Genomic DNA, 27,942 nt, shown 5'->3' on the forward strand with positions numbered 1-27,942 from the left:
GCACTGCTGTTTGGAATGGTAACATTTTGCACACAGATGGACACAGAGAAAGGGCAGTGATGCTATAGAGCTCCGGTGATAAATCCAACAGAGCTCTTGTGCTGGTGTCACGGGACTACATGATGAAGCGTTGAACATTATACAAAGTAGCAACAGATCCCTAGAAAAGTTCACATAGAAAATACTGTACAGATGGTCACATTTATTAGGAACAAGGCTGAGGAATGGCTTTAACCACTCTGCCAATGCATTAGCAACAAGTAAAAAACAAAAGTTGTGCCTACATTTCTCGCTGTGCATTCTGAGAGGTGCATCCAAGAATGACAGACTAATTAAAACGTGGGCCTTCCCTATACTGCCATCAAAATTAAGAACTGGAGAGCTTTAATTTGTCTTTCCCTGTAATCAATTCATATTGAATATCAATTGCCCAGTTGAAGTAACTCAAACTGTACATTAAAAAAAATTAACTTTTCTTGATACTAGAAAACAACATTTCCCTTGTAAACCCAACACTGCAGAATTACGCAAGCAGCCAAGAGGTCAACAACCAGCAGGGAGAGCAACAGCACAAAGCACGTTGTGTTCTAATTTATAGGAATAAGTGGCCTCTCCTCTCTTTTCTTCCAAATATTTGTTTTGCTATCTCTTTTGGTCATAGGTGGTCTCTCCCTTTTCTTAGGTGAAGGGATACTGGATTCCTGACTTCCTGACACAGTTTTTCTTCTTAGACCTTCTTCATCGTGATGTTCCATGACTGGCCCATTCCCGCCATCCAAAATGTGCCTCACAGCCTGGTCCTCTGGAGTGCACACAGTGGTCCCACTTTCACTGCTACTCAGATCCAGATCTTCCAAGTAAAGGATCTTTGAGTGTGGCATATTTTTAATGAAAGTTTTTTCTCTCTCCAGTTTCCTACTAGGATGATGCTCGTTCATGTCCACACCAGAGTCCAGACTGGTATCATTACTCTCTGTTTTTCTGCCCTTTTTCAGATCTATAAAGGAATGCCTCACTTGAGCTATTGGCTTTCCGTCCAGGGACACAAACCACGCTCGAGGGTGCGGAGATGGCTTTCCTTTAGAGAGCTCCAGTAATGTTTGTTCTGAGATGCCTTGAAGTTCAGATGAAAACGGAGTCATTACAACTGCTTCATTCAGTGTCCCAGGAACAGAGACAGATTCCAGTAAGCTGTTAGTGTACCGGCCCCAGCTTGACGTTTGAGAAGGTAAGCCTTGTTCACCATCTAACGTGCTTTTTTCATCTCTGCAGACAGAAGGCTGTGGATGAGAGTGCACTGGCATTTTCGGTAATGTCTGCATGTAACCGTCTCGATTCACGGGCTCCATCATGGGGTTATATACTAACTGCCCTTTCCTTGGCAAAGTTGCTGATTTAGCAGCATGCAATTGTTCTGGGGAATGGAAAAGGTCAGCAGTTTGAAGAATAGCAATAGGTTGATTGTAAATATGCATTAGATGTTCTGGGATATGGGAAAGCCCATACATCTCCTCTTGCAGTGTAAGATACCTGTTTTGGTCTTGAATGTCCCTGGGAGCCTGGGAAATAGCACTGTTGCTATGCTTTGGCTGCTGTAAGTGTCTGACTCCAGCGTTAGGCTCCAATGAATGGGATGAATTCATTGACTGACCAGTTTGACAGGCTGACTGATAAGAAGCATCCTCGTTGTAGATTTTAAAGTTGTCTCTTGATTTTCCATCTTCTGTGTCTATGGATATCCTTCTCTGAGGACTGTATGAAGAGATCTTCGGTGGATATAACTGAGACTTATCCTCTAACTTTAAAGATCCCTTGGTTGTATTGATGTGATTTATGTGAGTTGTTGATGTTGTCTGGTCTTTTTTCACAACATCCAGTTTCGTTGTATTTTTTTCCTTCTTTTGTGTCCGACCACATTTATCCCTAAGCAAAAGAAATGCAAAGTGACTGCAGAGCATGCTAGGAAATACTAACTTCACTGCCATAGTTGAACATTAGATGTTGGTTAAGAAGTTACTAGTCACAAACTTAAAATGAAGTTCTGTAATCACCAAAAAAAAAAAAAAAAAAGGCTATATATATATTCAACCTTAGTGTATAGAGCAAACAAATTGAAAAAACATTCCTAACTTATTTTAAGTTATGTTAAGAAAACCAGTCTCAATATCAGGAAACTGTTTATCAACTTTAAATTACATTCACACTGAACTTATTAAAGCCTCTCTTTTTGCTTACCTGCAGTAACAAAGAAGAACAGCAAAAAATCCAATGATAATGATAACAGTACCTCCCAATATGGCTGTAAGGAACACTGTGTGATAAGCTGTTATGTCCTTGGAAACCGCACTAATTATGGATTCTAGATTTTCAGACAGAAAACCAGACAAGAATTAGTCTTCAAAACCAAGTAATTCTGCTTGATAGGCAGAGCTGAAACTAACAGGTCACATTCTACTTCTCCAGTCATTTTGTGTTCCTATAGCACTATGTTCATCTCTTCTCTTCACCTTGCTATTCCAGCAGACTAGAAAATACATAAACAGTAGTTACAATATAATGGATCTTCTAAGATTCATTTCAAATACTATAGACTTACCATGACATCTACTCAATGCCAGCCAAATGACATTTGTATCCACACCAACTTAGAAACATCATTTACATTTTCCATTTAGTACTTCTGTTAGAAAGTGCTTTTTAGTGTTTTTTAATCTTGACATCACATTTCTCCTGTAAGAAGCTCTCAGTATCAATCCTCAAGATCCAGATGTGCAACAAGCCCACATAAAACAGGTTCCACTGGGACTTTCTACCTATGCCCAACTTTCTTGCATTTCTTTGTCATACATGATCTTCAACAGTAAGGGACATAAGCCCACTGATTTTTAAGTTGCCATACTCACAGTTCCCTTGAAGGGTTCTTCCAAGAGACAGCAATACTATAAACACCAACCTACTAATGCTGCTCTGGGAAAGTCCAGGATGTATTCAAAGTTCTAGGAAACACTTACATGCATGAAGGCTCACTATCAGACTTCAAACAAGCAAAAGTTATCCAACTGTTGAAATCTTATGTCATTTTCCCTTGCTACTGTTAAACAAAACAATCTGACATCCTGATGATACATTGGTACTGGGGTCATTCAGTACTTTCTTTTACAGTTGTTGCAATACCTCTTGTTCCAGGCAGTGGAGCTGCTATCCAATACCCTAATTGTTGAGCAGTGTATGTCCATACTAATTGACCATTTGTTTCCTTTACCATTCCTAGACCACGGCTTACCCAAGCACCTGAAAAAGACAAAATATTGCACATGCCATGCAGTATTCCTCTGGATCTAAAATCATCAGCAATCTAACTATGATCAAAAATAGAAGTTTACAGGAAAAATTAAGCTTCTGTCCTACGTACCATGTGTTAGACAGCTTTAGCTAAACATGCAAACTTTCTCTTGATATTTTCAATGAAAATATCCCTGTGTGAACACTGACTTTGAAACAAAAGTAGCAAAATCAATTACTTCAATTAATTTCATAATACATCTTTTAAATTAGTAAATGCTTTGCATAGATATGCCTGTAAATGATTTGGGGAAAAAAAATCCTATTATATGAGCTTAAGCACGTATTAAGGCCAAGCCCCAAAATGAACAGGCAGGTAATTTAAACATATGAACAGAAGTTTAACATTAGCTCATACCACTTAGTGGGAAAGCAACATAATCTAATAAGCTACAATGGGATAAACAATGCTTGTCGTGAATGTTCCCTTTCCTCCTTCCTCCCCCAAGACAAGAACAGTTTGATTAGACCAAGAAAGGTCTATTGTTAGGCCACAAATTCCACACCATCTGGGAGGCAATGCAAAACACAAGTCTTATGGTATGCCAGCTTCTATAGTTAATAAAGTATGTATGCAGTAGAAGAGACAGAATTAAACCATGTATTATTTGAATACATTTATTATGCACCACCTGACATGGAAGCACTGATTCTTTATGACAAATTACCCAAGGACTTCAGAGTTCAAAAGTACATCTCAACATTTGCTGAGGACATCTTGCATGCAAGATGCTCCATGCCAGAACCTATTATTCAGTGTGGTGGTACCTCTCCATGCAGCTCAAATGGGGCCCTACTGCTGCTCATGGGTGCTCTCCAGTGTGTGCTTGAGAGTGGAGGTATTCAGCTCCTTCAGTTACCAGAGCTCTGATTAAGGAATACCTTGTTAGTATTCAGTTATCTGAGAAATAAGTCATATTTTGTACGTCAGACCAAAGGTAAAATAAAGGTATTTTAAAACAAACATGCAGAACAATGAATGCAGTTTGCAAAACCCCACTGTAGAGGAGACATGAGGAAGCAGAATAAAGTGGTAGCTGAAGTTTTGCCTGAAAGATCTCTCTCCTTGCTCCCAGCCCTTCCTGTTCTTTCCTCACCAAGCAGCAGTGAGGTTCCATAAGAACATGACACTTTAGTCAGTGCCCATCACAAACAATTCACCTTTACAGAACCTCTACCAGAGAACAACCCCAAAGGTGAAAAGACAACTATTATTATTTTTTCTTCTTTTTGGGTTAGTACATTACACTCTTGCTCTACCCCCAAGGACAACATGCCCAAGCAGGCACATCAAGTAGGCTCCTCAACACCCACATATGCAACTTACACAGGTTTATTTCTCATCTACCCTGGTGCTGAAACACAACGCTTCATCAGCTGTTTGTTTTAATAGCACTGTTGACCTAGTTTTATTAGTTTTGTAAGTTAAAACAGCTCAGCATAGGTACAGATGACCACAGGAGCTGGAAAAGGTAGTTGCAGCAACAAGAAGAACAAGGAATTAAATCCCCTAATGCTATTTTACCATCACAGATTATGACTTACTTTGATAAAGAATGCTGTCTTTAATCACCACTTCCCTTTCTGAAGTCTTCTAGGTGTCTAGACAGATTTCATCTTTATGCCAAAACTTACTCAATATGTCATTTTTAATTAGCATGTTCTCATTTCAAATCAGTATTCTTTGGTTGTTCCTAATTAATATAATAATTTTATTTCTCAAATGTGTAAACAAGAATTCTTTACAGTAGGTATCCCTTTCTCTACTTCCAGTTATTAACAGCTTTTTACTTCGGTAAGGGGTAAGACTATCTTACTTCTTCACTCACATATTTCAAGATGAAAGTGCGATGGGAAGCATAAGGTGCAAGGTACATACATGAGTACACTAACACACATCTAACACAGGACATTGAAGTGAAATAAGTGTATGCAGCTTATTACTCTTGACTAAAATTAGACATGAAGGGATGACAAAAGAGGTTTACAATATCTAATCCCCAGCCTCCCATGCATACTTGAAGAACTTTCTGATAACCCTTTGATAACTCTTACCTCCCCACATCATTTCACTTTTTGAATTGTTTTTGTCAACATAAAAACTGGAAAAAATGTTAATTTTGAGAACTATACCCTAGAAAACAAAGCATTCGTGTATTCAGTTCTGTTTTGCTGTCCTTTAAAAAGGCACAGAAATTCCAGGCTTTAAGTTTGACACCTTACAAAATCTATGTTCCTTGAATGCTTAGTCTCCATGAAATCAAACATCAGTTACACTGTGGATTTGTTCAACAGGAATGCTAGTACATTTTACCAAGGCTTTTGGAACTAATGGAAGTGGGCCTGTCCCATTGAACAACTCAAGCTGGCCAATCAAACAAGCAACACAGACCCCCTAACAGAATTCACAACAGCTTACCACCACCACCCATACACTGGTGCAGTCAATGCTTCACAACAAAATAGCATGCACCCAGAACTATAAAAAAAGAAAAAAATAGCCTACTTACCACTTTTCATATCAAATGTCCATGCAGGTATAGCATCTCCTGATTTTACAGTATTTGTAGGAAGAGGAAGTGTAATCTGAATAGGACCATTTACTTTCAGCTCTTTCCCAGCCAAAAGAACATTTACACATATTGCAGCAAGAGGAGTCAATTCGATGCTTTTGAAACCTGAATTTGAGAAATATCTTGTCTGTAATTCTCTATTCACAGTGTACTTTTAAAAAAATACATTTAAAATTAAGAAACTATCCTTATACTGAGAGGCAAGCACTCATCTGCACCAAGCTACACAGTTCTGTCACTAACTTGGACAAGCAAAATGAGTATTTCTAGCATTTTATATCTTGTACACTCATTACTCTACCAAATCTGAGAAAGGAACATACTTCTGACAGAGATTCAGCACTGACTGTAAAACCAATGATTAGGCAAAACTTGGCTTGGGGTTGAAGAAAGAAACGTTTATCACGTACTTTGATTTCAAAGTAGCTAGTCAATATGAAAGTATATGATGAAAGACTAATTTTTTCATCATTGCAATATATGCAGCATTGAATCCAACTGAAGATATTTTGCAAACACATAACTGCTACATTTCTCCTCTTAATCAGTCCTCTTAATGAACTTTCCTGTAAGGATTAATTATAACTGCCAAATTAGAGAGTTAACTGAATAGTTAATCTTGAAGCTTGTCAAAGCACTCAAAGCCAACTGCATATACAAAGCTTACAGTGCAGCTTTTAAGTTTTTTCCTTTGTTTTCCTTGCATTTGCAATTATTTCAGAGTCCACAATATGACAAGATATTGAAAAAAAAAAAAACTGAATCAGTAAGTACTAGAATACCATTAAATCTGTGCAAGCTGTTAGAAGCTGCTTGTGAGAAAACTCCTGGCGCATCAGATATCAATTAGCTTCCACCTGCCCTAAAAGGAAGCCTATTCCTTTAGGAGCATATGAATAATTTAGAACACACGCCAGACAGACTGAAAGAAAAACCAATGAAGAGAAACACTGCTTATTCTCTTATGCTTTAAATTTTAAGAGGTGAAATATAGATGAGAACAGTTTTAAAATAGTCAAGTCGATATCAAGTATATGTGATGATTATAATTCAATGAAAATTACAGAAGAGTTGATTGAAATACATCCACTAGTAGCTTCCTCATGCATTGCAATTAAATTAAGAGCCTCATGGCTTCAGGCCCACTGGGAATAGAAAGAAAAGAACAAAAGAGACATGGAATTGTATACCATACAATCTGCCAGAGATTACTGTATTCATGTAAATAAGGAATAGCGAATAGAATGACAAATGCTGCAAGATCCAACTGCATCTCAGCGGAGTTACAATGACTAATGAAATCACTTACTGCTTCTCCTGTGAAACAGGAATCACAGAAAGCATTGCAGCTGTGCTCTGTATACATACAGACTACTTGGTCTCAGACAGGTTTACATAGATCAACTGTCTATGAGCCAAAATATAGCTTCCATGCCATCTATATGCTAGGAGTAAAGCTCCAACAGCAAAGCCATAGAGTTCTAGTCAAAATGCAGAAAAGCATTGCTGAAGTCAGCTGCTGCAGTTTGACTGACTTTTTTTAGGCTCCCTGAATTCACACACTGGCCATACCTGTATTTTAATGTGTTTATTAGACTAGTGATGCAGTCTCATGAAATCCTAAACTTCTTGAAATGAAAGTAATACAGAAGCCTAATTATTGTGCATTAGAACCCCACAGCTGTGCTTCAGCACTACGTAGAACTATGGATACATATATATATATATATATTTATATTTATTTATATATATATATATATTTATATATATAAAGCAGAATGAAGGAGTCTTTCTGTGTAGTCACATATTATACTCTCATACTACATGGAGCAAGTTAAAGGGTAAAATGACTTCTCAGATGCAATATATTAAAAAAAATGTATTTAAGAATTTAAATAACATATTTACTATACCTGATTTATTTAGAAGTATTCCTGTTGTATAGAGAAAACTGTCCACTTTCAAAAACTGCTCTGGCACTGTCAGATAAGCTGTAACATTTGTAACATGGTGATTTGTTGGAAGTTTTATTAAAGATTTTTGAAACTGAACACTTGGTTGAGATTTGGCATCTGCAAGAGAGTAATATTTTGTCTTAACAATGGCAAAAAACACAACCACTGTTTTTATTACTGCCTAGAAATCCAATCAGCACAGCTATCTGTTTTCCCCCACTTTCTCCAAGGTTGTGTATTTCTAGTCCAGCATCTGTCACAAACATACAGTTAAACAAGTAACTGAAATTTTGACCTTGCGTAGATGGGCAATATCTACCTCTTCTTGTGGAAAATAGTGCTCAAGTAGTTTCTGCCTAAGTGGCTTCTATTTCCACAGAAGATCAACAAACGTTGACAAATAACCCTTTACAGAGAATATGAAGATGCTGATTTTGTTTTGTGTTTTTAACAGATTGTTATCACACAAGGTAGACATTTTTTGGTCCATATACAATTAACTTACCAGACAATTTTCCAGTAATTAGAACAGTATCTTCAAACAGCCATATATTTGCTTGACTTTGTGGGAATAATGAAAGTGTCACAGACGAGTATACTGTGGAAAGTGATAATAACTGTTACACTGTGCAACTGAAAGAAAAATCCCATAAGCTCTCTGATTCTGAAAGAATAGGGAATAGAGCGGTTAAAAAAAAGAGTACATGAAGACTGGATAAATAAATGACTTCTGTTGTCCAGAGCAGAAATTTTGTTGGTTAGACCAGATGGCATATGCTGTATGTTTGCTAATGTTGTGCATTTTCTATGGCATACAAGTGGCTAGCGTTATTAAGAGACCACCTTTTTTTTGTTGTTGTTGTTATTTTCTTAACCTTTTTTAAGAAACTTTTAAAAAGGAAAACTTGTGAGGAAATGCTGCTTAAAAGAAGATGTAAGGACTCAAAGCATTAACACTCCAGGAATCAATGGAGAAAAGATGATTTTTGTCAGAAACAAAAATATATCATCAGCCCTTTGTTGAGTTTAAGTAAACAATTGCTCAGAATATACCTGCAAAATTGCAATATAACCTACTTAGAGTTAGCAAGGGCTATTTTCAGTTTTACAATAGTATGAATTATTGACAAACCTATCAGGTCATTCACCCTTACATCTGTATTGACAGGCATCACCTCCCTTGACTGGCTTCAGCCATTTTCAGTTGACACTAAGCACACAGACTGCTAAGAGAAAGAAATTTAATTACCAATAGACACAGTTTAATAATAGGACTATAAGAGGCTTACGTACTTGGCATCCTCCCAGTCTTCCAAGGCAAAGGTGTTAACATGTAGCCATCCTTGTATGATACGATAGTTAAGCTTAATCCTAATTTGTAGGGAACTTTTATTAATACTGCTCCGTTGTTTCCAGTAAGAGTAGAATTTGTCTTTGTGTAGTTAACAAACACTTCCACAACTGCTTGTCCCAGGTACTGGTGACTGATGATGTCATTTACTTGAACCTTTAGCATAAACACAGATCCTAGTAAAAAAAGGAAAAAGGAAGGTCATGACATATTGTAACTAAGTTCTCATTCCATTACTTATTGCAAATCACCGAAATTACTGGTTTTCAAACTTTGTCACGATCTGGTAATAAAACCTAACAAAACCGGGAAACACTAAAGACCTAGCTGATGCATTCTAATGCTGCAAACGTCAGACTGTTGGTTGCTTTATGCGTGAATAATTAAGTTAAGCTTTTCTTTGCAGAAGTGTGGTGAAAATAGTTTGGAGCCACCAAATGCCATGGACATCCCGCAGGCTTGCCTGCAAGGTGTCCTGGCAATAAACAGCTCTTGCCGATTCTCAGGGGTCGTGTGAGTGCTTCTTTTTGGGGGGAACGGGCTAAAGTTGCACCAGGGGAGGTTTAGGTGGGATGTTAGGAAGAACTTCTTTACTGAAAGGGTTGTGAGGCATTGGAACAGGCTGCCCAGGGAAGTGGTGGAGTCAACATCCCTGGAAGTCTTTAAAAGACGTTTAGATGTAGAGCTTAGGGATATGGTTTAGTGGAGGACTCGTTAGTGTTAGGGCAGAGGTTGGACGGGGTGATCTTGGAGGTCTCTTCCAACCTAGGTGATTCTGTGAAAACTTAGTTTTTTAAACAAATCCTTGAGTTCATGCCTTAGCTGTTCATGCAACATATGGTCAATCTGTCTCACTGTAGGATAAATTCTGGCCAAAGGAAGTTGTACTCATATGACCTTACCACAGAGAAGGAAGCAAAAAACCTCGAGATAGGGCATAAAGATGCTAGAGCATACTCAAGTTAGGAAATATATTACTTGAACATTTAATAACAATAAAATAAGTAAAACCTCCCTAAATCAAGAAGTCATTCTTCCCATTCTGATTTAAAATTTGAAAAATGTAAATGTGACAATATGAGATTGAACATGCCTTCAACACGCCCTGTGATCTCACTCTGACGCTACAGCTGGGCTTGTTACCTAAGTGTAAACCGCAGCTCGGGTCTCACCTTTAGGGATGTACTTTTTCGAAAAGGGATGTACTAATTTGAAAAAAAAAAACAAAACCCACAGAACCTGAAATTTACAGACATAATAGTGGAATAACATATTTCTTTTTACACATGTAAAATGATCATACAATAACCAAATGCATTCATACACTACAACCGTGTTTTAATCCATCTCCCACTGGATTTACCCTTCTCGTCTTGCTTTTGCCTTTCTGTACTGCAGCTCCTAGACAGCACTTCCCTCTTGCTAATTAGTTGGTCTGACATTCCTTTAGGGTACTTTGTGTTTTACAGAGACGATAATTACAGCAAGAGAGCAGTATGCTGAAAACATTAGTCCACTTGGATGATGTTCTTTAGATACACTGAACTACAGTCAATTTCTCTCCCACCTAGATAGGAACTAAACCATTAGGGAAGCTTTTCCCACCAAGCAGGTGCATTAAAGCAAACCAAACTAAGAAGCAATTCTACTGCACTTCCAGGGTGAAATAAAGTTCTTAGCATAAATCAAAGTATTTACAGACCCCTATTAAAATAGGCTATGCCACAAAATATCATCAATTTCCCAATATTTTGATTACGGGCTTCCTACTGTTCAGTACCACTGCGCTGCTACTACACAAATATTTTCATGAGCATTAATTATGAATATGCATTTCTATTTAGGTCAAACGCCAAGCTATGTTTGCTTGAAATTTCTCTGCCTAAAAACACAGTTCAGTTTCACTACGTTGCCTTCCCTGTCACCAGGATTGACACCACATCAAAAATTACTACCACTGACTTTGATTTACATCAGAAGACCTTGAAAAGCTGGCTGTACTCTATCAAAACAGGATGCATGTACAGAAGACATCCAAGTGAGGCCTCTTTGAAATGAGTATTTGCTTATATCTATTGCATGCATGGAGCATGCCATATATTCAAACAAAATGACCTGCACACAGAAGCTACCTTGGCCTCAGTTTATTACTATTTATCACACGTAGCAAAACTCGAACAGCTTGGCCAGCCTGATCCTCTGCAGCACGATAAACTACATCTTCCTGTGCAAGTTAATAGCTGCTTGCAAAGAAAGAAAACTAACGTATTCAAGCATATTTGACAGAATTAAACAAAGATTATAATTTTTCTAAATCTTTTTTAGTCTTGTTTTTCTCATGCAGTGTTTCAAAAAGAAAATTGTTCTTAATCTGTTGTTGATAATGGATTTTTAAATCATCTAATTATTAGAAACATCATCATGTAAGCAAACTATGATTACTCAACAGATTTTTCAAGCCGAAGGCTATTTACAGATATACTAGCAAGATTTCAGGGGTCTCTGAGGCTTAGAAGACAGTTCATTTGCCCTTGTTAATGACTGCTGAAAAGGCCACTAAGTAGGGAAAACAGGCTGTGTACAATGTCCTCATCTTGCTGCCAGGAGCCTTTTGCCACATGGTGCTTAGAAAGAAAAATCAGTAGTATATAATTCATCCTCATACCAGTAGGAATGGATTTTGTTTGCCTGGAATAAACTGGTATTTTTAACAGCTGGATTCAAGTCAGGAAATAAAGATCCTAGAATTAACAGCTGAACTAAGCCACAAAACAGAAAGCCTAGAACACACTCAAAATTCTGGCACTGTCTTTTAATCATTTCGCTCAATGCTTATTTTTCCATTTTCTGCTAATACCCCCCCCCTAAAAAAAGAAAAAAAAAAAAATCAATGAAAACTAAGCTGTGGGGGAATCCCTACATTCTTTCTGCAGCCATTAGCACATGCAAAAATGGTTTCATGAAAGAACATTTCTTTTTCCTCACCTCCTTTGGTGCACTCAAAATGAAAACCCATTTTTCTAGAAGCTTGCGGTTTAAAAAAAAAAAAAAAAAAAAAAAAGGAATGCAGAATCTCTTGGTACCCACAAGTCTTCCTCCTCCCTCAGCCACCTTTCCAGGTTGTTCTGATGGCACCCTCCAGCAGGCCAACTCTAGCAGCCTAGCACAAAGCCAAGCGCCCCTCTGGTCCCAAGGGCTCAGGCTGTGTGCGCTGCTGATGTGACACCGTGATTGAGGTCCACCTTTCCCAACCTGACACCCCTTGACCAACTCCCTTCTCCAGTCAGCTCCCTCAAATGCCTTGCATTTAGCGTGCAAATTTATCAGGCACATTTAATGCCACCGAGTTACTAATGATGCTATTTTAACACTGATGATCTCAGTTCCAAAGAAAATTCTGGTTTGGCATTGGTTCCTCCCCTCCATAAAGATCTTCATGTACACAACCTTGAGGATACTTCTGAGCCTCAAATAAATCCTACCACAGTCCCCATTATATATTTTTAATCTGATAGAACATACTGAACCAAGTACTGCAGACCAAAAAAGGAACTGCTGCTTAACTGTTTCACAAAACCAAAGCTCATAAATTAAATAATTTCCAAAACTCCTGCTGTTTTCTGGTCACTACCACTTGCCACACACAAGTGGGTCAGCTATATCTCTGTATTAAACCGATTTGACAGAATCCCTGCAGTTAAAAAAAAGAGCTCAGCCTGAGCTAATTTGGTTTGTGCTGCCTCCAAGGAATAGAGATTTGTTTCTTGGCAAGAGCACAGGAGGTGCCAGCTTACAAGACATTTAAACGTTTGCTGATAAGTGTTCACACAAACGTAGCTGTTACTTATCTAAAAGGAAACAATGCCTTCTACCCCACTGAACGTGTTTCTGAAATGCCCCAGCCAATAAAGTAACACCTCACTTCCAGCAACATCATCCAGTGCCTGGAGTTTGGCTTCCCATCTCTGTCCTAATTCCGAAACCGTATCACAGCACGGAGCCGAGGAGCTGCTTGGAACTGAAAGCTGGGTACAAAATAAAGCAGTGCAAAAAAAAAAAAAGAAAATCTGTCTTAATGATTTAATGATATTCCTGATGTACCATGTTGTTAACTCCTTACCTGCAGATGTTACCTGGTCACTGGATTTATCCGTGGGGCTCAGCCACCCCAGTGCAGCCCCAGCCCTGCCGCCTTGGGCACGGAGTCAGTGCAGACCACAGCCAGAGACGAGACACAGCCGCTCCTCCACCCCTACACATTTTGAGACCCAGACAAATTGCCTTTTCCTATTTACCACCGATTTCCTACAGGGAGAGAGCTTCCTCACCTCACGGGAGGCCATTGCCCTCCTGGAGCAGCTATCCTCCACTGAAGCAATTACCTTACGGGTTGTAGGGAACAGCAATGGCAGGTAAATTATTCATTAGGTCCTTTCTTAGGAGGAGACTTCTCTTCTTTGCCTAGAGAATGTTTAAACTAACACCAACAAGTCCCCAAAAGGCATATGCTTAAATGTGTGTTATGGAAACTACCTACAGCCTCATGCTCTCAGCTAACCAGAGACGTAAAGTGTGTGATGTGCAATTTGCTTGGCCTTGAATTCCTCAACAGTCATTTTTTTCCCTCTTCTATTTGCATCCCCCCATACTTTTTGGCTTCAGGTAATTAGGGATATGAGAGGTGCACTGATCTGTAAAATTGCTATCACATGTCCTAAGAACATCAGCCTTGGCTATCCCTTGCAACACCACTGAAAAGACTCAGTGAAATAATGTCCACAGTCAACATTCACCTCTGGCTTTAGTAAAAAGGTTACATAAAAACATCCTTTCTGCCCCAAAGACAACTGATACTACTTAAAGTCTCCTTAAAAGCACAATAATGACAGTGGCAAACTACAGTGGCACAGCTATAGGAAGGAGAGGCCTGTTACAGCCTTCAAGCTCATTACAAACCCACACAGATGTTTCATGTGATCCTTAAGCAAAACAGCTGCACAATTCCTCGAATTGTAAAGCAAGCGCGGGCCGCTCCTTGAGAGAGGCTTTGGGAAAAGCAGCTACTGGCGTTTCACTGCCGTGCACCCGTGCTGCTCTACAGTGTTACACTGCAGGGACACACGCACACCGCTTCCAGGCGATGCGGAGACCTCAGTAAAAATAAATTATGAAGAAAAGTGGTGCCCTGAACTAATCAACATCTGCTCCGCTTGAACACGAGCAGCCAATGCCATGCAGGTAGCACCACATAACCTACACTGTGCGGTTCCATACTCCCTGAACAGGAAGATGTATATTGGGAAGAGCATCTTTGGCCAAAAAAAAAAAAAAAAAAAAAAAACGTATGCAGTGGTGCAGAAAACATGACTGATTTCCAAGGACAAAGCAGCAAAACGGGGGCTGGGAAAGTAGGACACCACAGTATTCACACTGCCCTATTTCTGGTCAACCAATTTCCACAGAAGCCATCAACAAAATCCCAATTATGAAGGAGCCAGGCCAGATCCTGAGGGGAACAGCAGTGCCTTTTACACAAAGAAAGGCATTTACATTCATTTTTACAGCAGATGGTTTAACCCATTCTAGTCAAATCTAGATGCTTTCAGCAAATACCGCATATTTAAGAGAGACAGAGAGAAACTAAAAAAAAAAATAATAATAGACTTATTTAAGTGGGGATTTGAAACCCTTAGACTACTTGGGTGAGCTTTTGCTAGTCAAGAAGAAAAATGTGCCGATTAAGGGGTTTTCAAACTTTCTTGTTCATGTCCTTTAAATAATGCTTTTATTTCAGATACAGAGAAATTCCCTGACATCTGCAAGACACGCTGTGATAGGCACATGCAGACCCCAGTGCCCAAGACCTTAAGCATCTGCAAAGCAGTAAGAACAAATGGAAGTTATTTCCTGCGAGTTCATTCATGTCCACACGTGCATTAGCTCAGTGCACACTACAGTATTTAGACATCGCTTCTTCCCACCTTACTAGAACAAGCCAAAAATGCTTCAGAAAACATCTGACTCGGTACCCTGACTTGTCAGGTCCACATGAAGCCCAGGTTGCACCTCCTAAAACTACTAGACAGGTTTGCTTTTAAGAGCTGTACAAGCCGGCAGTGTAGGAGAGCTGTAAATCCAACTGCAATCGCAAACACAACACCTAACCCTCGTCAACCATTCACTGTCCCTATTTCTCCCTGCCTTCCATACCACCCTTTTCTCTGAGGACCTTGGCTCAGTCTCTTTCATCCCATCCTGGGATGATCTCTGGGATGAATCCCCATAATATTTTAGTCCGCGAGAGCAATGATGATAAAAAAAATAATAATAATATATATATATATATATATATATATATATATTGTTACTTCTCTTAAAATGAGTTTTTGCCCATTTCATCAGCTTTAAAAAAAAAATTGACAAACATATTGCATAAAGTCAGACGCATTGGATCAGGACTGCTAGGACTTCAAATGGAGACTACAAATCTCGCAAACTGAAAAACTACATTGCATCATCCAGGGCAAATCAGCCCATGACCTACAGCAAACTTCAAGGCACAAATAAATCAGTAGGTCAAAGAATAATTAGTCTAGTTCAAAACTGACCCAAAAACCAGTTTCATGTTACAATAAAGCTGTCAGACGGCATGGAAAAACTGACCAAATATCGAAATAGTGAAAAAAAAATTAAATACCTTACAGGTAAGAACAAGGCCCACTGCTCTTCTAAAGGGCATTTTACTAACAAAGAATTAAAAGCAACAATCACACCGCTTAAGGAACAGGCTGTTTTCCTCAGTTGTTCCTTCTTCTTTCCAGCAGATGTATTTATAGACTTCGCACCATATCTTCACAGGAGAATTAGCACTGAATTTCATCAATGCTTTTATAAAAAAGTAACTCAAAAAATTCAAGTTACTTTTACACCAACAATTTTGTTTCACTTAGGAATTGGATAATTATTTATTTTCCTTTCACACCAACACATTCCTGTTTTATATTTAGGATGTGCATGTGTATGCATAAACACGAGTCCTGGGCAAACTAAGTGAAAAGAGGCTTAGCTGCTGTTTGGAGGTAGGAGTGTACTTTGTGCGTGTGTTTGGTTTTTCAAAGCAGGAGGGTAAAAAAAATACCATAGCTTTCCAAAGGGAAATGTTGTCCTCAAATACCACTTCAAATTCATGCCTCATTAGTACTTCGCCACTCATTTCCTAAGAGCCTAACAGTCATTAGGTCAGCGCAAATCAATGCTGATTTCCCTACAGCTTTTGGAATCGGTTCCTCCAAATTCAGAAGTAACTAAAAATAAAATGTAAATTTAATCAGGACTAAATCAGATCAGCACTCAACGCTGGCAAACTTGAGCTATCATGTTTTGATAGAGAATATACTTGCCTAGTGTGAGCTAATTCCTCAGAGAACTCGGTTTAGAAATTCCTAGTGATTTATCAAAATGGACATTACATAGCGTCCCAGACATCTACTTGTGTTGAACATGTACAGGTACAGATTGCAGCACAACTGTGAGTTCATATTTAAAAAAAAAAAAAAAAAAAAAAACAACTTACTTCTAACATGCAAGCTTTTAGTGCTTGTAGTAATTTTATTGGAGTTTTTATATATAGTGCAATGGTTTATATAATAGTCAATGACACATGTAATGTTTCTTACTTGATGAAACCCAGTATTTTATTGATTTAAACATCCACGAGCAGACACTGCAAAGAAGCTGTCTGCAATTTGTAAACAAAAAAGTAAGGCATAATAGTAAAATCTTAGAAATAATACCCAAATAAATTTTACCATAATACTGCGCAGCTGTGTTTCAGAAGGTTAACTATTTCAAAATCATGGTCTGGACAGCATTAGTGTTAGAAATCTGTTCTGTTGTGTATATACATTAGTGAAGTCACAGAATCATTTTCAAGATCTATTGAATATATGGACTTTTTTAATCATGAGAAAAAGGAAAACCTCACAGCAGCTGAGTAATACTGCTTTAACTGGCTACCCTTCCAACCAACCTCTCAGACCAAACACGTAAGCATAATATTCATGCCATGGTTGTTGACAAGAACCAAGTATTGATGAAACCAAGGCCCTGGAAAAACTAGAAAATAAAACAGATCATTACAGGCTGCATCTTTTTTGATTACTACTGCATAATCAATAACCACCTTCCCAGAATGATCATGCTTATGAAAACTAGGCAAGAATGTCATCAGGCTAATCCATAAAGCTGCTAACAACTCACTCATTTCTCCAGTGGGAATATATCCCCAAACACTTTCAAGCACACCCATTAAGATATACATTAAATGGAAGAAAAACGAGCATTTTGCTTGATATATTTTTATGGGCTACATGAGCAAGAGCTTGGAAATTCAGACATAAAAGCAGCCACAAAATTTAAATGTGATTTTTTTCCCCTGTATTCATTAAATGCTGTGCTGTACACAGAAGTCAATAAAAAAGCAGTTGTTTTACATGCGTATCATGCACTGCTGTAAGGTACTCATTTGGTAAGTAGCTGAATTTTATTTCCCCCTCCCCCAGCAGATGCCTTCTTCACTCAACTTCCACATAAGAATCCGAATGTTTCACCAGCCAAGACGGCACATTTAAACTCACAGGATACGCAGAGCCAGAATTTTCATATGGCATTTGTTCATACGTTTTGCCATATCAGCACATTGCCATAAAGAACAATAATTTCCATACAGCTCCAAAGTGACACGTGCTAATGATGCTGTGACAATTACAGTTACCGTAGCAGCTCTGCACTTTGATGTGCTGCTGTGCCATTGCATCAGCCAGCCACCCAGCCCCCTTCTCCCTGCTGGGGGCTCACCTTCCTGGAGCAACAGAGATGGGCAATGCTGGGGTCTGCAGGGCTCCACTTGGTTAGGATTCCTTTCTTTATTATAACCAACTAATTCTGCAATCTTAAATAACTGAATTAAATGATTAATGTTCCAATATCAAAATTAAATAAAGCCTACTTTAAATAAAGATAAATTTGTGAGCAGAGGAGATTTAAATGAACAAGCAAATGCTGCTAGTAACTCCCCAAGCATTCACATCAGCACACCTTTGCACATGTACTTCAGAGGCTGCTCTAAGATTTTTCCTCGCAGTTTACTTGGTTGCTAATAGTGAACCTGTAATGCTGTTCTTTCATCTGTAAAGGCTGCCCATGCCATTCCGCCTTGCAGCAGCTGAGGGAGTGAAAAAAAATTGGTATCGAAAATGTACACTTCGTTACACAACATTGGGAAGAAGATACAGAAGGGAAACATCAAAATCTACATAATAACCCACTTCAAATATGCTAACTTGAATACCCAGACTACATTATACACAGTAAAAAATAAAAATCAGCAAGTGCCTACCATGCAACATGAGAACTCTGTGCATTTCCCACTCATGAAATTTGTAATCAACCCTTTGTTATGTAAGAACAGAAAATTAGTCAGCATCATCTCCTTCATGAAATGACATCATGTCTCATCAAGAATTTCTAAGGGTTTGTCAGTCCTACCTCCTGATCTACGCACTTGGACAGAGGAAGAATATTCCAGCAATCCTAGCACGAAACATCAGATTTTAACCGGATGGGTCAGGGACCAGATCCAACCGGTGTAATTTTCAGCGGCTGTTAGTGAGAATTACCTGGTAAAAAAATCTCTGCAAGTTCAAGCATACCATTCATTTGGCAGAAAATGGAAAAAAAAATCAGAGGAAAAAAAAAAAAAAAAAAAAAGCAGTGCCCTCTTCAGACACGTCATTTAATGCCCTAAAGGTTTTAACCTTAAGAGATATGCCTATACCCATAGTGGAATGACATCATCTACAAGCTAATAATTCAAACATCAAAGCATCTTAGTCACCAGTTACCAAGGAAAACTGCTGATGCATTCAATGACATGATTCAGTAACATACTAGTCACTATTTGTTGCTGAAAAAACTTTGCTTCCCCACTAGCTGCAAAATCTAATAGTACTGCTTGAGGAGAAGATATTTTACCTCTGTTATACAAGATATTTAAGCTCTGTTTATCTTTTTCTTCAGGAAAACATCCTTGGTAGGAGCCCCGTGTGTAAAGGCATATATGGAGAAAATGTGGAGTTGGCAGATGAACATTTCCTAAGTGGCTCTAGTCCTGCACAAGTGGGAGAGGAATTCATTAAGGCACTGGTTAGGAGCTGCGTACTGCAGCAACCAAACAAGAGCAGCCAACAAGCCACTCCTTCATATACAAGTTTATAATAAGGCTGAGTTTCATAAAGTGAATTATAAAAACCAATGAATATGATACTAACTTTTAGAAAAATGACTGCAGACCCCACTAAGTCAACTTGAAGATTGCCGATTAGCAACAGCTGTTGGAGATGCACATGCAGTTATCTGCCCAAAGCTGCGACACGAACACCAAGAGTCAAACAAGTTCTCCCATCACAGCACGCGGCCAAATTCCAGTAGGGAGTAATCAGAAAAAACCTCGGCACCATGGAAACCTTCCTAAGATGACAGAAAGATTTTTATTGACACAGAGACTAAAAACTGGGGATTAAACATCGTTTTCTCCCCCAAAACACTCAGACTGATCCAGCACCTGTGATATCGTGCCGGCTTTTGAAAGGCTGACAAAGCTCCAGCTGGACCAGGGGAATAAGAATCCACTTCAGTCTTTCTGTTACATGAAATATTGGGGAGGGGGAAAATAGAGACAGAATCGTACAGGGCTAGATTTCCCACACCGTGCTTATAAAAAGGAACTGGACAAGCGAGAAGAGGCAAACAGACACGACCATCTTCTGCCCAATACCGCACAAAAACCGCGTGGCACTTCACAAGGGCTTTGCTGGGTCTCTGTTTCAGTCCACCTAATTACACAATTTTCTGCATGCCAGTAGTTCATAATCCAAAGAAATTCTCTCCTTCAGCCTAGCGAGACCATAATTTTTCTTCCCTGCTCTCACAAACAAGGGAATAAGCTCCGGTGATATTTATCACAGGGTATTATTTGTGTCATTAGCAGCTCCCATTGTTCCCTACGCATGCTTTACTGCTGTTCAGCATTTACCCAGCATAAAACTACTGATTTACCCTGTTCAGTCACTTAACGAAAAGCTTCAGAAAGAAAAATATTTTCCAGAACAACATTAAAAAGCTTTTTGTAATTCCATTAATGTCCATAACAGTACGAGGGGGCAAGCATCTCCTTCCTCATGTCAGCAAAGTGACCTATATTTTCAAATACCTTGGCAACATTGACTTTTTTTTCCTAGTTTAGCTCACATTAGTGCAAGCAAATCATCACAGGCAAATTATCAACCAGCTTTGCTACCTGATAGAAAAATAATTTAAATGGGAATACTCTAATTAGCCTCATTTGGGAACCTTGCCCATATCAGTCAATAATAACTAATAATTTATCAATTTGGTGTCTTGCCAGATTTTATAACCAAAGAAATATTCATCAAGAGGAAGTAAGCCCGTATTGCATGCTAGTAGTCATTTCAACAGAAGAAAAAAAAAAAAAAAAAAAACAAGCCCCCAGTCAAAAAATCAAGCCAGGAGGTCAGACCACAGAGCTCCCGATAGCCCTACCCGAACACTTCATGATTTCACATCCTCACGGTTAGTTCTAAGGCACAGAAAACACCGAAAGAAAAAAACCCAAACACACACAAAAATAAAGTGGGTGACCCACATTTCAGCTCCTACCCTAGCAGGCTCTGCACGTCTGCCTGAGTGCCTCAGGAGCACGGCATCACCTGACAGGTCGGGGCTCAGGGCTGAACACAAATCCTACGCTTCAGGAAATGGGATGAAAACAACGCATACATTGTGTCAGCTTACTCTAACTCACCCTCAGCAAACAACTGAAGGCTTTTGCTTTCAGCACCATCGGTGTCTCTGCTTGACGAATGACAAGGTTGATGAGACCTGCAAATAAAATATACTACAACACAAAACCCAAAAGCTACATGCACACTCCAGTGGGAAAACTCAACAGCTGCATGCAGGCTAAGAACCAAACAAAAACAGATGACAGAGAAGCAAAGGATTTGTTGACCATAGGAAAATACTTAAGAGGAGGCAGATGAACTATTAATGACCATCTAGAAACCTAAAAAGCTAAATCCCATTCTTTCCTCCCAACTGGGCTGGGTGATAACGGGTCAGTGCCCCAGTTCGCCTGGCTGTGACTCCGCTGTTTTCAGTCAGAGCACTCAGGCGAGCACAGAACCACAGCTCTTACAGCTCTTTTGGGGTGCAGCGGTCACATCAATAGTGCATTTCATCGGGAGCACGCTGGGGAGGTGTTGAAGCATTTCTAGATTCCTCATCGAGCACACAGCTCAATACCTGCCCCACACTCGTACCCTATAACCACTGCACCAGGTTTGATATCGAATAATCGCCCCCCTCCACAGCTACCAAGACACTACTTGCAGATTAACCCACTACAGCTGCCAGGAGCTCAGGTAAAGCCCACATCAAAACCGTCCAAACCTATCAAAAAGGACAAGAAAAAAAAATCAGATGGCAGAGGGCCAACATTTCTTTTTTACCTCCTCCCCCCCAGAGCCACAATTTATTTCCACGTGATCTCAATGCGAGGCCACCACTTGCCTCTTCCACTGGCAGGATCACAACACCTTGGGTACCCAACACTACCAAGGGTAGGTGCAGGATGCTGAAATTAGGAGGGTCACAGGGAAAGCCCAGCAGCAAGATCTGACCCTGTAACCCGTCACCTTCTGATGTCTCATTTTCACACTGAAAAGGGTAAAAATTGTGCCTTGAAGTCTGACTGTTTCTGTCTTTTAGTGAGTGGAAGCTCTTCTCAAGCCCACCTGGTAAAGCTCAATCACAGCCTAGAGGGAAGAGAAAGAAGGACACGAAAGCAAGGGGGGGAGGAATAGGGATAACAAGGGAACCTGACAGGCTCCGTGTCTGCACTTGGCGTGCCTCAGGGGCTGGAGCAGCACAGACAGCAAGGAGCCATGCTCCTGGCCCCGTCAGCCCTAGCAGTCAGCAGGATGGCTCCCAGCAGCCACGTCAGGCAAGAACACGCCTGCATCGCCAGGGTCACGCCACCTGCACGTACAATAAATGGCAGAGCAGCCAGCATTTTCTTTACAAGAACGCCTCGTGCTTACACTCAAAGGACAGCAGAATCGTTTGGAAACCACCAGGTAAAGCAGCTGCCCCAAGTGAGATGGGATGAGGAGGGTTTGTTGGTATCGTCTGCAGATACAGCTGCTGGCACAACTCATGGCACATGGCAGTTTGCTGCTTTCAGACCTCACCTTTCCTCTAAAGCAATTACTGCCTGAAAAGCAAAGCACAAAGTGCAATAACTGCTTCCCAGCCTGCTAGATACAGCTTCTCGTAGACGTGTGGAAGGCGCTGTTTAGGAGCAGCCATTACGTGTGCTGAAATACAGCGGGCAAACCAGGATGCGGTAGGAAGAGCTCCATCGGGTGGTTTCATCCTCGGAGTACGTTAACCTCTGCAGGACAATGGAAACTGCTGATCAAGGCATCTGGGTGCTCTTATGGTACAGCAGACTGCCAGGCCTCTGAATTAGGAATTAAACACCAAGTCAAGATTAACACAGAAGACTCATCTGCTCTCTCACAGCATGCCTCGAATCTCCCATTCATTACAGCACGGTACAGTGAAAATAAAATCATGCAGCTCTCAAGATGACAAAGTAACTCACTTTTTTTTTAATATGCCAAACATTAGGCTTATTCTGAATAAGCTTTGCTCTCAGATCTTCGCCTCAGTCTTCAAACACTTCATCCACTCAGCTAGTTCACAGATAAATCATACCGCGGGTCCCCGGTGACACAGATCGCAGTTGTATTCCAGATTCGTAAACAGCTTTTTTTCAGCCTAACAGCAACTCCATGAATGGTTTTTACACATCAATTGGTCTTTGATGTGTTGTGCGCCAACAGATTATGAGAAGTAATGAAAAACTTGAGCAAAACAAAGAAGTGCAATAACTGCTACCATGCGGTATACAGCTTCCCACCATCACTGGTTGCTCTCACTTTCTGCCACTTCTGCTAGGTGTAACTGCGGGCCCCATTTCTGGGGAATGCAAATCACATTCCTGCCCTTGTTTCTCTTGACTCTCTATAACAAAAGCACCAATCAATCCAAGTTCCTTGAAGTTGGGTTTTCTGAGCTACAGAACACGATGTAACACACTGCAGGTTTTGTTAGCAGCTTGCAACAGAGGAGAGCTGCCTACCTGTTTGGAGCCCCTCAGTACCTTTCTGCTTATATGGCCTCACTTCATTAAAGTTACAAAACGACTTATTTTTTCCATTTGTGCTTGACCATGGAAAACCCCAAACTCCTATTTTTCTTATTTTAGTCACTGAGTGAACTAAGCCATGGAATACATGGACAGAAAAGTGAAATTATCTCTTTTCATGACTCCTTTCTGTCTCAAACGGCAGATGCTTAATCACCTCCCAGTGACCTAACGCCCTTCCTTGTATTTTGTTGCACTACTAAGCTTTAGAGCAGCACAGAAAGCTAAGTCAATTAAGACCATCAGCTCTAATAAATCAGGACAAGTCTTAAGATTCTTTCTCTGCTTTCTCACCTAGCTGAGAAGCCATGATTACAGAGCTCCAAAGCTGAGCAAACTGAAGAGCAAATAAAAAGGCGCTTTCCAAGCTTACTTCAAGGAGGTGCAGTTAGTTGTTGACATTTTACTTGTTGCTTACACAAAACCTTTTTGTTGGGGTGCGCACGTAATAATTCTGTAGTTCCATTTGATGGTGAATTAATCTCCACCAGACCAAAACTTGGCTTAAGTTTCACAAAGGTTCTTTATATAAGCAATACACGTTGATTCCCTGCAAAAGTTTACATTTGATTTATAAGAACTAGTAACGAAACTTACATTTTAAGGATTGTAAACGATCTCCTCCAAGCCCAAATAGAAGACAATTACTGTAAGTTAACCCATATGCCTTGACAAGTTAAAAATAGATCTCACTGACACCAATTACATTCAAATTACCTATCGGATAAGAAAACCACATTGCTGGTTGTATAAAACAACTAAACGCAGTGCTGATCAGAACCGCCTATTTCAGCAGCCTGGACTTTTTGAACAGAAACAGCATCTTATGCAATCAGTCATTAAAGCTGCCCGATTTCCTTCTGTCTAAGAAGGCTACACAAACTCCCATACAACCCTTATCACCTCACCTATTTTATTCGGGTCTCTTTTAGACTGCAGCAAAAACTCTAAAACAGAACTGGGGTTATTCCTGCCTTACGAGTGACTTCAGTGGCAGGACACCCTAGCGTTGTTCCACCAAGCAACAAACCCTTCACACAGCACTACATCATTTAAAGACAACAAACAAACAAACCAAACAGCTGACTGTCACTGATTCAAACCCAGCCTGACAGAACAAGCTATCAAAACCAAATGCTGCTCTGAATACCTAAATACCAGCTACACGTCAACATTTGTCATCAGGAAGAATATTTCGCAGCTAGAAACACTGACAACAAAAGATTACAAAAGCACTAAGACACACACAAGGCTGTGTCAGAAATATTTCTGCTTCAGTATCTCAAATAAAAGGAGGCACAAGAAAGATCTGTCCTCTTTGAATGATCAGAAAGAATAAGACAATATACAAAAGAGCTCAGAAAAACCTGGACTAGAATTCTCTTGTCTAGAACACTGCCTCAAATTCAATAGCAACTCATTATCAGGTGCAGATAATATAGAGAAATGGGCACAGAATCAAGTTGCACAGACAGCATCCAGACACGGTATTCATCTTCGACAGGTACAGCAGCAACCTCTTATTTTCTTCAGGTATCAATCAAAGTAGATTGGCAAAGATCTGTAACAAATACGATGGCAAAGTCTTTTCCTATTTGTGCTGGCACCTCAAAAGTTATGGCAAGCACCCACAGTGCAGATCGTGCAGTTGCCATATCACTAAGTTTCTGTCATATACTTACTATGAAACTTACTTCCAATCTAATTTCAGGTCTCAACATGGAAACAAATGTCCGTCACTAAGACGATGGATGGCATCCTACATGCAGCCTATGCACAGGGCGATAGCATCTACTCGCACAGCGGCTGCTTTTCCAGAGCATTGTTCATTCAGCACACAGCAGACCAGCTATGGAACAGATGCAGTGAGCTATCACTCATGCAATTAGTGGTCTCTCCTCTGTTTATTGCACAGCATCTGCACTATGAAGAGAAGAACAATGAACCACGTCCACAGTATCCTGTGCATCCCAAACATTAACAAATACAACTCCACACTCCTGCAAAGGATGCATGTTGATAAGCATAAGCAAAAAGGAGAAAGGAAAAAAATAAACAAAAGGATCTGCCTGGATGAAAGCCAGCAGTATAATTTAGTGGCTCCTGGAGACCTCAAAGCTGAGTATTTGAAGCTCCCGCTGACTTCGCTTTGATCACTTCTGCACACCAGAGTCCAGATTTCTAAGCTGCCACACAGAAAACAGAAAAATTCAGAAGAAATAATGAGGAACTAAGACAGGTTCTCCACTTTGGCAATCAGCACCTTATCCACAGAGACCTGGCTTTCTCTTCCAGAGTATTTTTTTTCTGAAATTCATAAAAATAGCTACATTCATAAAATAACATGGGTCACCTCCTTGAACTGAGTCCCGCTAGGGCATGTTTTTGCTGCCTCGTCTTTACTATGTTCTTATTTCTCCTGGCAGTGGTAGGCTTGCTGTTGCTTTTAAGACCGAAGAAGCCCAAGATAAACAAAAAAAAAGCTATTAAATGATGTGCAACTACCTTTTCCCTGCTACATTTTCATGTTAGTAGTACAGCCTGCACCCCGAAACAGTTGTACACAGCTGCACAGACTCGAGCTTCTCTTAAATGTTACAGTCATTACACTGGCAGAAGCCTGTTAAGCCAGAAGGGAATTGATCTGTAAAACTGCATAATTAGCTTCGACAGAACACGGACATCGATACATGAATGTCAGATGAGAAAAGGTTGCGAACTCCAATCTCAGCTGTGCACCTTCCCTCTATTAGGAGGTTGAGGTTCCTTCCCCCTTCTACACTGGGGTCACCAACAGCATAAATCCAAATTCAGTCAGCTTCCTCCTCCTCTCCAGGAGCTGCTGCCTGCCTGGAAATTCCCAGCACAGGGCCTGCAGCTGCGGCAGGAGCGGCCTCTTCAGAGCATTCCCCTCAGGGACTGCTCTGCTGCCAGTCTTCTGCTGGAAATGCAACAGCCATTTATCCTGCCTGCCCCTCGGCAGTAAGCCATCAAAAGATCATTTCATGAAAAAAAAACATCATAAATATCTGATAAATACATACCTGGAGTCAGGTCCTTACTTTTTAAGATTTCAAAAGCACCGAGACAACAACAATTACCAATGGCACTTGACTGAAAAGAAATACCACGTGAAATACAGTGGTGTTTAGCAGTTCCTCCGGAATAATGAGTTTCATGATGGTGATTAGTAGGTCTTTTCTGAAGATTAATCAACGTAGGCTTCTTTCAATTTCATATTGAAATTATCAAGATCATTCAGAGAGCCAGCCCACAACCGAAAAACAGCTCCAACCATGTTTAAACCCAACAAACAAATGCTGAGGCTTGGCACAAATGACCATTTTTAACATCCATAAACTAGGACCGATCACGAAAGCTGCGTGCTACACAGCAGCTTCAGGACTTGCATGCAACAAAACCCGTGAAGGATGATAGGAAAATAAGGCAAAGCAACAGGGGCTGGGCACATGGAGCTGCAACAGCAAGCACCAACCGTGCACCAGCAGCGGCCGCGTCGCCTTTGGTACCAACAAGGATTTGGGCAACACTGAACGTGACAAGGTGGCAGAGCTCCTTGAGGCAAAATCAATAGCAAGAAAGACTAAAGAGGATCAATGAATGATAAAAGCTGTTATCTTTTTTGGCCTTTTTTATCTATTTATGAGCAAAGGTTGTGTTCACTGCACAGGTTCGAGGTGCTGACAGTGCTGTTACCGGGGGCTGCTGGTGATTGCTGGTGTGCTCCTCCGAAAACAGGGCAAGAACCAGGAGGAGGAAAAAAACATCAGTTCAACAGGGAAAACTAGAACCAAGCTGCCCATCACATCGCCTTCTTTCAAGTCGTATAGTTAAGACTTTTTGGAAAAAAAAAAAAACACAAGAAAGAAATCAAAAAAATCAATCCAAGGCATTTTTAAGAGGGTCTTGGGGAAATGTAAGCGTGTTTATATTCAACCAGATCCAGCTGCGTGCTTTACGTGTTTAAGAACGCGTAAGTAAAGATGACAATTTACCTCTTTAAGAATTGATTAATTTTTAAATAATGATTTCAGCACAATTCCTGCCCTCACCCCTCGCGCCGCCGGCGCTCCCCCCAAGATGGAGCCCGCTCCCCGCTCCCCGCTGCAGGTGAGGCCCCGGCTCCCCCCGGCACCCCTTTTACCGCCCCCCCCCCCCCACCGTGGCCGCCTCCTCCGCCGAGGCTGCCCCGAATTTGGGAATTTGGGGGCTCGTTACCTGCGGCCGCCGCGGCGGGGGCGCTCCCCGGCAGCGCCGCCCGCTGCTGCAGCTGAGGGCGGGTGGCGGCGGCCAGCAGCAGCAGCAGCAGCAGGGAGCAGGAGGAGGAGGAGGAGAGGTGCCCGCGGGCCC

At 40.4% G+C, this 27,942-nt stretch overlaps 1 protein-coding gene across 1 annotated transcript; it reads right to left on the reverse strand.

Moving 5' to 3' along the window:
- Positions 1–356: 356 nt before the first annotated feature.
- On the reverse strand, positions 357–27,890 carry FAM171B (family with sequence similarity 171 member B). The gene is made up of 8 exons (XM_084288934.1): positions 27,811–27,890; positions 9,164–9,397; positions 8,376–8,468; positions 7,829–7,987; positions 5,853–6,020; positions 3,175–3,291; positions 2,236–2,359; positions 357–1,923 (listed from the first exon to the last, which is right to left on the reverse strand). Exons 2-8 carry the CDS (start codon positions 9,384–9,386, stop codon positions 588–590), a joined length of 2,220 nt encoding a protein of 739 aa, XP_084145060.1. The 5' UTR covers positions 9,387–9,397; positions 27,811–27,890; the 3' UTR covers positions 357–587.
- Between the last annotated feature and the right edge of the window lie 52 nt (positions 27,891–27,942).

This window comes from Netta rufina (genome assembly GCF_964035555.1).
Source record: "Netta rufina genome assembly, chromosome: 6".
NCBI lineage: Eukaryota > Metazoa > Chordata > Aves > Anseriformes > Anatidae > Netta > Netta rufina.